This window comes from Myotis brandtii, unplaced genomic scaffold (genome assembly GCF_000412655.1).
Source record: "Myotis brandtii unplaced genomic scaffold, ASM41265v1 scaffold1384, whole genome shotgun sequence".
NCBI classification, from domain to species: Eukaryota; Metazoa; Chordata; class Mammalia; order Chiroptera; family Vespertilionidae; genus Myotis; species Myotis brandtii.
Window position 1 is genome coordinate 866,498 of NW_005354938.1, and position 12,202 is coordinate 878,699.

Below are 12,202 nucleotides of genomic sequence, written 5' to 3' on the forward strand. Positions count from 1 at the left end.
TGCATACATAAAGTCCTTCGGTTGATCTCTTACCCCCTCCCCCTCCAACACTTCCCAGCCTTCCCACTGTAATTTGACAGTCTGTTCAATGCTTCTCTGCCCTAAACTATTTTTTTCTAGGCCAATGTCAAATCCTTTCATCTTTCAGTCCCATTGATGTAGTTATTTTTGCAGGTTCAATGATAACTCACATATCATTCAATTCACCCATTTAAAGTGTACAATTCAATGGCTTTTAATATATTCAGACTTGTGTAACCATCACCATAATACATTTCAGAACATTTCCACTACCCCAACCAGAAACCCTGCACCTATTTAGCAGTCACGCTTCACTCCATGCCCTCCTTCACCTCCACCCCAGTCCCAGATACAATCTACTTTTTGTCTCCGTAGATTGGCCTATTCTGGACATTTCATAGAAATAGAATCCTAAAATATACTAGGGGCGCAGTGCACGAATTCGTGCACCTTGAAAGGAACTGTGGTCCACGAGGCTGCAGCCGGCACAGGGGCGGGTATCAGCCCATCCTCCGCGCCCTCGCCCAGCCCCTCCCACCCAGGTCCCGTCTGCCAACAGCCACACTCCCACCGCCACACACTGACAGCACCGGCCCCGCTTGCACCCACTGATGGCACAGAGTGATTGGGGCTGGTGCCAGCAGTGGGTGCGAGCGGCAGCTGCTGCCTCGATCACCCCTCAGGAGCAGGGGGAGGTGGAGAAGCCCTCAGGGGTGAACAGGGCCAGCAGCCGCTGCCTGCACCCACTGATGGTGCCAAGTGATCAGGACCAGCGCCAAGCACTGGCAGCGAGTGTGAGTGGCTGCTCCAGCGCTAGCTACGGGTGTGAGCAAGGCTGGCGCTGGCAGTGGGTGCAAGTGGCGGCTCCGGTGCCAGCAGCGGGTGCAAGCGCCGGGGGGGACCGTGGCACACAGGAGCAAAGAATTTTCAGTAACCAACAGAGGCTCGCCCCAATGACAGCAACTGGTGCCCTGCCTTGGTCTGGTGCCCTCGCTCACCTGCTCTACCATCCCACCGTGGCCAACGCCTGCCATGTTCCGCACATGCCCCCTGGTGGTCAGCTCATGTCATAGCAACCGATTGTTCAGTTGTCCTGCCGTTCAGTCTATTTGCATATTAGCCTTTTATTATATAGGATGATCCTCTGTGATTTGTTTCTTCTATTGTAGCAATTTTGAGGTTCATCCATGTTGCAGCATGTATCAGTATTTTATTCTTTTTTTATTGCTGAATTAGAGGCCCGGTGCACAGATTCGTGCACATTGAAAGGAAATTAATTAGAAGGTGGCTGGCAGGGTGGGACTGGGCAAGATGGGCCAGACATGCACTGGAGCCAACTTCCCATGGTCCCTCCCTGGCCGGCCGCACCTGGGGCAGTGCCAGAACTCAAAGGCCATCTGTGGAGTGAGCGGGGTCCCTCTGGCAGGTGGGGTCCCTCAGCCTGGCCTATGGGGATTAGGCCAAAACCGGCAGTCCGACATCCCCCGAGGGGTCCCGGAGTGCAGGAGGGCACTCTGCAAAGTTGCTGTCACTTGGCAGCTCCTGTGTTGAGCGTCTTCCCCCTGGTGGTCATTGCACATCATAGCTACTGGTCGGACAGTCACTTGGGCTTTTATATACGTAGATAATATTCCATTGTACAGACATACCACATTTAATTTATCCAACCACCAGTTAATTGGCATTTGGGTTGCATCCACATTTTGACTACCATGAATAATACTGCTATTAAGGTTTGTTTAAATTTTTTGGTATGGATATATGTTTTCAATTACCTTAGTATCTATCCCCCACCCCCACCCCCCTCAAAAAAGAGATATGTTGAAGTCCTAACCTCCAATACCTCGGTAAGTGACCTTATTTAGAAATAGGTTTTTTATAGAGGTAACCAAGTTAAAATGAGGCCAATGGGGTAGGCACTAGTCCAATATTACTGATGTAAGGACAAAAGGGGGAAATTTGGACAAGAATCAGAGATATACACAGAGAGAAAGCCAAGTGAAGACAGGGGTTTGCAGTGATAGATCTACAAACCAAGGAACAGATTTGTAGATTTCCAGCAATCACCAGAAGGTACAAGAGGCATGAAAGGATTCTTTCCTAAAGCCACTAGGAGAGAGCATGACCCTGCCAACATCTTTATTTAGGACTTCTAGTCCCTCAAGCTATGAGAAAATTACTATCTGTTGCTTTAAGTAATCTAGTTTTTGGTATTTTGTTACATTAGCACTAGGAAACTAAAACAGATATATACCTAGGAGTGGAATTGCTGGATCATATGGTAACTCTATATTTAACCTGTCAGAGAACTGCCAGATTGTTTTCCAAAACAGCTATACCATTTAATTGTTTCTCAATAAATTATTAATGGTTTCAAAACCTCTCTTAAATATATAAAGTAAACTTTTCTGTGTGTAAGCTTGCCTTCCACAGGTAATTCTCCCTCATTCCCCACCATGGTGACAGTTTTCTTTGGCACCATTTGTTAAACCATCTGACTTCCTTCAAAAAAGAACAGTAACAAATAGTTAAATCATCAATGCACTAATAGGAGGAGCACTAGAATGAGCTATGGTTGGGCTACAGAATAATCTTAAAGACATCTAAACCTGAAGAGAGGAGAGTAGATGATACTAAATGGCAGGGTTTTGTTTTTAAAGGGAGGATTTCCTAGCTAAGACAAGGAAGAAAAGAGGACCCAAATGATAACATTTTCTTTGGGGAATGGTGCCTGGCCACACAGAGAGCTAAGTTTCATCTCTGAAAAAAGAAACACGGCATGTGAAAAAGAGTACATCTTCTGGAAGAAACTTTGAAATTCTGAATTTCAGTCTGTTGTTGTCATCCTAAAAGGAGCCTCAATTCTTCTTCAAACAATAAAGTACTATATTCCAATAATGATGAAGTTATATATCACTTAACCAAACATCTGTTCTGAACAAGGAAGAATAGAACTCTTTATATAAATAGTTGAGTAAATAAGATATGTACACACACATACAAACAGATTGAGCGCCATGTCTAGACAATAAAGTTTTTAACAGCCAATAAAGTCTGTAGATCTTAGATTTCTGCACAACTAATGGATGCAGGTATACGAGTAATGATTTGGCTGTTGGCCATGTTATAAAAATTAGGGCTAAAAAAACACATGCTAAAAAGTTTACAGTAAAATCTTATAAAGATCACTTTATTTTGTTACCAACAACCTATTTTCACTTAATTCACATATGAGGTTAACCCTTTCATTTCTCACAGCCCCATATAGAAAAGTAAAGCAGAATGGAAAAGGGATATTAGAGAAATGCACTCAAACATCAGTAAGTCAACTGCTGACATGCTGATAGACAAGAAAACACCACACAGAGCAGATCACTCAAAAAGCACAACCGGATAATGTTACTTAGTGAAGGGAGAAAGGGGGTGAGAAATACCCTAAAAACTTCACAGTGCAATCACTGATGCCCCAAACTGGTGAGCTTGAGTCCTCAAAAGAGTTCATTTAGTTCATGTTAACTTAAGAGACAGGTAGCAATACAGTACATTGTACAATACATTTAGAATGTAACACTGAGCATTATTGAGGCTATTGATTATCTCCAATAAGCTATCTTTTTATCCTCCTCTCCCCCACAACTTTCTCCCGATCAAGGACTAAGCCTGCTCTGGAAAGAGAGGACTAGAACAAAAGAATTGTTCAAGACACCTAGGTCTGAAAACACAGCAACAATTGTTTTAAGTTGGGAGAACATGAGCAAAACTGAAGTCTAGATAATTTTACTGATCTTGAAAGACTCAGATAAGTTTACTTTAACATTTCAACAGAAACCTCTTCCCTCCCTAGCCTCCTTTTATCTTTCTATAACAAAGCTACATAGTGCTTTAGTTCAGGATCCTCAAAATGGAGAACCCCAAGCAGCAGTATCAACATCTGAAAATTTCTCAGAAATGCAAATTCTTAGGCTGGGACACCAGGCCTTCAGGTTCAGAAACACCGAGGGCAAGGCCAGCAACCTGTGGTAGACCAAGTTCTCTCTCCCGGTGATTCTGATGCTTGCTCAAGTTTGATAGCTACTGCTCCAGATAATATGAATAGAAAAGGAAGAGAATTTTTTTACTTCTAGAACAAAATGATTCTTAAAAGACTAAAGTGACCAAAGAGAATAGGGAAGGAAAGTCTATTATGTAAACTGTGCATTATTAGCTAAAACAGCATGTCCTTCCCAGATTAAGATGTAACAATAACATTAGCAACCTCTAATAAGTAGTGGCATAAAGATAGTACCTTCCAGATGTTTCAGGAGTGCCCTACTGCTATTTCCATGAGCAGATATCAGAATGGTTTTGCCACGTAACACTTCAGGAGCAATCCTTTCATTCCAAAAGGGAAGGAGTCTCTCCAGAACATCCTTTAAACTTTCAGACCGTGGCAGTTGATCCACAGGTACATCGCACACTTTATACCTCCGGTCACTGTAGATTTCCTGGTAGTAAGGATGAGACTCTTCAATGGGTGGCGGGGTCACATTGTAGCTTCTTCTCCAGATCCTCACTTGCTCTTCGCCATGATTCAAAGCCATTTTCTCCCTATTGAGACCGATCAAGGCTCCGTAGTGACGCTCATTCAGACGCCAGGAGCTTTCCACAGGAACCCACTCCTGCCCTAGCTCTTCCAGGATCAGCCAGGCTGTGTGGATGGACCGATTAAGAACGGATGTGAATACTAGATCAAACTCAAAGTTTAGCGCTTTGAGTTGCTTCCCACAGTTTCGAGCTTCCTCCAAGCCTTCATCGTTAAGTTTCTGATCCACCCAGCTACAAAAACGATTCTCTTTGTTCCAAGCACCCTCCCCATGTCTTAACATGATCAGTTTGTACTTGGACATACTGATGGCTGAGCTTCCCTCGTGCCTTCAAATGGGCCAATGTTCAATGACAGAAATACATCTGGAAAGAGAAGAAACAAAACGCGTAAGTTATATTCTTCATTCAGCTGACTACCTGGGAAAGGAAGCACAACATTACCACAGCCAATTTCTAAAATAAACTAGAGCAATTCCTTTAAACAGTTTTGATATCAGACATCCGGCAACTCATTCACTATGGCACATAAAGGCATATTCTACAGATAATTAATTACAGGAAACCTAGTTGACTTAAATTTTCTGATGGCTAGATAGTATGTTAATTGCATGATGTAAAATCATGAGAACACTTCATTCTAATGGCATGCTGCGTTTCCGCCAGATCAAAGGCAGTTTATTTACAGAAGAGAGGCTTTACCAGAATGAGGTGGAGATGTCTACAAAGATGACTAGTAACAGACTCTAGATTGACAGCATCCTTCTCATTGTTTTTCCTCTGGTGGAAAAAGAATATTTACCAGCCTCACCTCACTGGAGATGTCATTAAACATGTTAATTCAATAAACCACCACATTTATCTGGTATTTAAATCAATGATTGTTGGCAACTATTTCTTCAATGCCACAGGCTATACCACATACAAGAAAATCTAAGTGTCAACATTCAAACAACATTAAAAGTGATTTAAAGTGACGTTAACACCAAACATGGTATTCACCTAAATAATCTCTCACCTGCCTCAAGATAGTGCTTTTGGCAGGAATAAATCCGGATGCAAAACAAGTTATCAAAGGCACACAGCTGAGCAATTGCTGCGTGTAGAAACAGATTACAGGAGCAGGTCTGCAGGAGAAGCAGCTAAGTGATAAGGAGGCCCTGCCTCCTCCTCCTCCCAACCCTTCAACTGTCCTACACACACCAGCCACATCTCAGCGGGAGAAGAATCTAGTGAAGTGGAGCAGGCAACCAAAAAATGTTCTGAACTTGCTAAGTTAAGCTGCTGCCCCAGAGATCTGCTGGGCCACTCTGTCTCCCAGGACTCTGCTGCCTGGCTGCGTCGGCCTGCCTTCACTCACCTTGCAGTGGACGTACCTTCACTGACAAATGCTGTTTGGTTTACATGCCCAGCACTCTCCACCTCCACCCCAGCATTTTCCACACTGGGGAGCAAAGATTACATGAACACCGGGGCCTGGTCTTCTGCCACTCTTGGCAACTTCCATGAGCTGCAGATTTTCCGTCCCACGAAAACTGTGATTCAGCCACAGTTATATAACCCTCAGGGACAAAGTTAATTGGAATCGGGAGCTAGTTTCTTCCTTTCTTTACTAATTCCTAAAGATTCTGAAGGTGGGGAAAGGCTTTCAAATTAGGCTTCAGTGGAAGGCAAACGGAGGACCTGAGGAAGGCAGCAGGTTGAGGTGATTTGCAAGTTGAAAGGCTCCAGCAGTTGGGTTTATGATTTCCCTTTCTTGTCAAGCACCAGGTTTGAAGCTTTAGCACATGTGGAGCAGGGAGAAAAGCATGAGGTCACTGGAAGATCCTGAGCTCCGCGCTCAGCTGAAGGTCCTCACTGAGAATTTCCAGAGGGAGAGTGATGCCTCTACCCTCAGCCCAGAGGGGCATCAGGGTGTCAGAAGAACAGAGAATGGGATGAAGGCATGTGGGCAGTATTTAGCTAGATGATTACTGGTGTCCAGAAGCAGAATGATCATGACGCTAATGAAGTTCAAGCTGGAACAAACACCTTCTAAGGCACCGGGAGACCAAATAATGAATTCACATGGGTGTGTATGTAATTTACAAAAGAAAGGTATTTTTGCATTGTGTTTTTAAAGAGCCCTAATCCACCAAGTAGTAGAAGCTTTAGGCCCATCAGAAACTGAATCCATCTCTCATAACATATATTGTCTTGTTTTTTGGTGGTGGTGGTGGGGGGGAAGGGGGTGTGGAGAAAAGAAGCTATGAACTGTCCCACTGCCTCAGCCCTTACTTTGTCTTGTCAAGCAAGAAAAACCTTCTTACGCTAATGAGCTATTTTCCCTTCAAATGAAGAGGAATATGATGGACAAATTTTGTAGGCAGAAGCACTTCCTCATCTTTTGGTTATGAACTCTACCAAAGGAATAAAAAATATATATATATAGCAGGAACACTCAGGCACCTACCACCAAGCTTTGCAGTATTTTAATCTGCTGCATTTGCTTACTTTGTTTAAGGAATAAACCACTTTCTCTGCCCGCCCCCCCTTAAAATATATATACTGGAGCAGAGAAACCGTCCTACAGCCACAAAGACTATACAAATACATACCCTTCCCTCACTCATGTACAGGAAGTGAATATAGAGTAAGGTCCCAAGCTAGTGCATCTATCTCAGGTAAACTAAAAGTCACTTCCCTTTCTCCTCCTTGATGCTATCAACTGACTTTTCCCATTTAATTAACTGCTAAATATTTACAAAGGCGCTGTTGAGGTTTAAAGTTAGCAATCTTTAAGATTTTAATCCTCATGGAGCTGGTATACCAAGCGTTCATCAACACTCGGCAGTTTGATTAAAGTTTAAGGCATGGCCTGCAAACTCACATGTCCCAGTGGCCAGATAGACAGATGTGTGAAAAAGCAGTGATGCTGGGCTACAGGGGTGGTGGGAACAGTGGTGAGCTGCAGGGAAGATACATGCTTCTCTGATGGACGCCACTCTGTGTAAATGGACGAAGCTTTCGTATATCCTGGTCTCACTGAACTAAGGGTACTATTCTTAGAACTTTTCTGAAGAACTGAAAGAAGATGGGACTGCTGAAACCAAAGACTGGAGAGAATGCAAGACTTAGACTCAGACCACAGAGAACCTATGGATTCCATTTTATTTTTAGCATAAATGTCTTTAAAAAAAAAGAAAAATAATCATTTCAGTTCCTAAATGTTTACATTATAGGGGGAAAAAAAAAGGAGTAGCTACTACTTAGCTCCAGCCCACTTCCCTGTGAGACTGAAGAACTGGGGTTCCTAGATCTTCCAATTGTCAAAAACCCTGGAAATGCGCATTTTCATGTGATACCTGATACAAATACTGGCGACTCATTTGAATAGTTTTTAAATGTGAGTTAAACAAAACATGTCTGCATGCTAGATTGGGTCTGCTAGTGTATGACCTGTGACTTAAAGGGAAATGTCCTCCTGGCACAGATGAGTGGGGAGGCCATCATACCCCAGGAGATGGTCAGACCCCAAGCCTCCAGGCTCCAATCCAAGCTTTTCCCTGTTATTGTCCCACACACTCTTTCAAGGAACAGACCCTCTAATCCCCTATGTACTGGGCTTCCTCGTTCCTGTCCTTCCTTCACTAAACCCTCTGCCACCAGCCTGCAGAGTCCCAACTCTGTAATCAAACTCCCACTCAACTTTGTACTCTTCCTGGAATGCTTCCTCCGGCTCTGAGCTGTAACCAAGCTGAAAGTGAACTGAATGCAAACTATCTCCCAGTTGTCTGCTTCTCTCTTAGTTGGGGGTGTTTGTGCCTCATATCCTGGAGCAGAAACAGGGGCAGGTGATGGGTGGGCAGGGTCCTGCTCCCTCTCAATGGTATTTCCCAACCAAATACCTCCACCCCATTTTTCTTCCTTTTTGGGGGGGGGGGGGGCAGATGATTATGAGAATCTTGCTATATTCAGCTGTAGCTCTTTTGCTCTCATTTATTAACTGCAAACTTCCTGAAAACTAAGTACCCCATTTAAAACCCTCAATTACTTCCTATTGATCTGAGGATAAAGTTCAAAGTCTTTACTGTGGCCTGCAAGGCTTTGGTTTTCTTTTATTTCCTTGAGCATGCCATGTTCTTTCTTGCCTCAGGACCTCTACACATACTACACAGAACCCTCTCCCAGCCCATCACTGTCTCCCCTCCACTTTCACTTCAGTCCCACGCTGCTTTCAGTAACGTCTAGTCATCCTTTAGATCAGCTGTGTCCAGTCAAAATATAATGCAAGCCATATATGTTCTAAAACCATATTAAAAGTTAAAAATAGGTAAAATTAATTTTAATAGTACATTTTATTTAACCCTATAGGTTCAAAATATTATCATTCCATCATATAAGCTTGATAAAATTCTTTTTTAAATCCTCACCCGAGAATATGTTTTTTATTGATTTGAGAGAGAGAAAGAGAGAAACATCAATGTGAGAGAAACATTGATCAGTTGTCTCCCATATACGCCCTGACCAGGAATCAAACCTTCAACCTAGGTATATGTCCTGAGATGTGTTGAATGACTCAAAGTTAGACAAAAATGATTATGCTGTGCTAATGAGGCTGAGGCTTGACAGTTTTGGTGGTAACTGCCAAAGTAAAAACAGTCAGTTGGCAGGCCTGAGATGTTAGAAAGCTTTAACTCAAGAATCCCAGTGTATTTAGTGGCAAAGCCAGTGCCAAGAATAACCATCCATTATATTTTTGTAGCCTTTACAATTTAGTATGTTCATGAATGGCCATAATCTCCACACAGAGAGAGACTCCGATTAACTTGTTCAGAAACATACAGTACTAACTGGCAAATTTTAGGTCTTCTCCCCCTGATCCCTGAGCTTTCCCTATCTCACCACTGAAGACTTTAGAGTCTTGGTTTGAGGATCTGGGCTCATTTGGCTTCATTTCCCAGGAACATATCCAGTCACGACTTGTCTTTCCAAGCCCAGGCAGCATTTTATGAAAGGAATAAAGGAGGGCTCAGCTTATGACTGCTCTTGAGAAAAAACTCATTGCACAAAGTCAAATTGGGCAATAGTCACCCCAACTTATAGATATCATACTAAGAATATATACTCCTCAATATATACTCCCCACCCTCAATTTAAAAACTTCTTTTTCAAAATCAAGTTTTATTTTTGGTAAAGCTCACCACCTTGGAGTTGGTTCTTAGGGTTCCTCACTTATCCCTCGACACTTGAATTAAGCATTAATTTTAGTTGATGATTTACTTTATACCAAAAAAGGACCATACAGGTCAGTGAATTCATACCCCAGGCCTCCTTTCTTTTTAAAGTATGGTATGGCTCAAAAAAAAAATGTACTTTTATATGACTGTGTCTCATCTTCCTGCCCCTTCTTCTTTGCTATTTTTCCTTCCTTCTAGCCATTATTTTTTTTAGTCCCTTGACACCTAACTTGTGCCTTGTCCACACTACTGACATGGTCTCTCAAAAAACTGCAGATTAGCTATTTCTTAGTAAGTGGAGACCATCTTCTCTTGGAACTCACACTCTGCAGCTGACTACTTCCACCAAGGAAAAAAATTCTTTAGGATTTCAGTGCTGTACTTCCCAGGCTCTTCTACTGTTACGCCCTGGTCTTAGGTCTCTGTATTTTCCTACCCACCAGAATAGTATTATGATGATGAAGATATCATATGATGTCATAGCAGCTAACATTCAAGGAGTGCTCACCATGTGCTTGGACTATTTGAATTTTCAACCACTGTTCTATGGAGAGGTACTGTGATTAGTCCCGTTTTAAAGATGCAGAAACTTTTGAGGAGAGGTTCACTTGCTCAAGGTGACACAGATCAAGCCTACATTTATGCCTTGAAGCACTCTGCCACACTGGCACCCAAGACTCTGTCCTCAGTCCTTGGAAACCCAACTTTCCTCACTACTTAATACCATTAAAATGGGTGATTTATAAATTGACAGCCACAAATACTCAGTCTCCCAAATCTGGTTAATTAATTCATTTTTCAAACGTGTTGCAAATCCCATTTGAGCCTGTGAGGAATATAGAAACCAACAAGGATATGTCTTCAAGGAACTGGTTAGGGAAGGGTGACATGTGTGCATGTGTACGTACTGCTAAAGCAGAAAGTAATTCGAATCATGAGAAACACTCCATTCATAAGGGAGGTGAAAAAGATTATTTCTGAGCAAGGCTTCATGGACATGGCACTCTTTAAACTGGTTTGGGAATGATGTTCAAGATTTAGATTTATAGAAAAAGGAAAAGGCATTCTAGTCTAAGGGGATAGTGAGTACTAGTAGAGGCAAGGGAACAAATACATATGAAAAATGGTGACTCATTCAAAATTACTGGAAATAGGTAGGGTGACTATATGTCCTGGTTTACCTAGAGCAATCTTGCTTTAGGCCTATTTCCCAACATAATTATCATAGAAACATTTTCACACTTGAATGTCCCATTTGGAAAATTGTATGATCACCCTAAGTATAGGGTACAACGAGGAAGTAGGAGGAGACTAGCCTAGAAAGATAAGGCTGAATAGTACCTGCAGGTACTTGTGCCAAAGAATATAGGTTCTTGTATAAATACTGGGACATCATTAAAGGTTTAATAATGTGTATTTTAGGAGAATCAGGCAGCATTTACAAATTGAGATAAGAAAAACCAAAGATATGAATACTTTTGAGGATTTTGCAATAATTCTGGTAACATACAATGAAGACCTGCACCAAGAAAATGACTGTTGAAATGTGAAGAAGATGAACGTGAAAGACACTATAGCTTAGCTCAGGCATTGGCAACTCTTTCTGTAAAAGGACAAATAGTAATTTTTTTAGGTTTGTTGTGCTATATGGTATTACAATCTGCCATTGTAGCTGAAAGCAGCCGTAGACAATACACAGATGAATAAATGAGGCTGTGTTCCAATAAAACTTTATGTATAAACACCGAAATTAGAATTTCATATAATTTTCATGCACATGAAATATTGTTATTCTTTGACTTATTTCAAGCGTTAAAAAATGTAAAAACCACTCATTGCTTGTAGGCTTTACTAAAGCAGGTAGTGGGCCAGAAGGCCTTAATTTGCCAATACCTGGCCTGGCAGGATACCATTCTCTCATCTCCTAATTGCATCACTGTTTTGAAACTTTAAGCATCTGGTCACAGAATAATCCCAACATTATTATATTACCTGACTTTATTCTTGGCCAGAACATCAAGTACCTTGAGTAATGGAATCCCATTCATAATTGTATTTATTCTTCACAGAATACAATACTGAGAACATTTAAATCAGTCTGAGTAGTTTACTTTTCCTTAATTTAATTATTTAATAATGGGTTAAAGAAAACACTAGAAGGAAAAATTATTCACCTCGTTAGCCAACTTCAAAAAATAATCTGTCATTTTGACATACTTTACTTCTATTAGACATCTTTATAAATTGCCACAATGACTCAGACTTCAAATGAATGTATACTTGCTCAAGAATAGGTGCTATACAATTGCCTTGGCAATAAAGAAACAAATAGGTGATTCAAAGGAAACACACTCTGCAAGTGACTTATATTTTCAAATACC

The 12,202-nt window shown here is 41.7% G+C and overlaps 1 protein-coding gene across 1 annotated transcript in view; it reads right to left on the reverse strand.

Moving 5' to 3' along the window:
* Positions 1-12,202, reverse strand: part of BPGM (2,3-bisphosphoglycerate mutase) — a 28,423-nt gene that overhangs the window by 12,144 nt on the left and 4,077 nt on the right. Inside the window, exon 2 of the mRNA XM_005860705.2 lies at positions 4,307-4,968. Within this exon, the coding sequence (XP_005860767.1) occupies positions 4,307-4,907 (601 nt within the window). The 5' untranslated portion in view covers positions 4,908-4,968. The remainder of the gene's footprint in view (positions 1-4,306; positions 4,969-12,202) is intronic.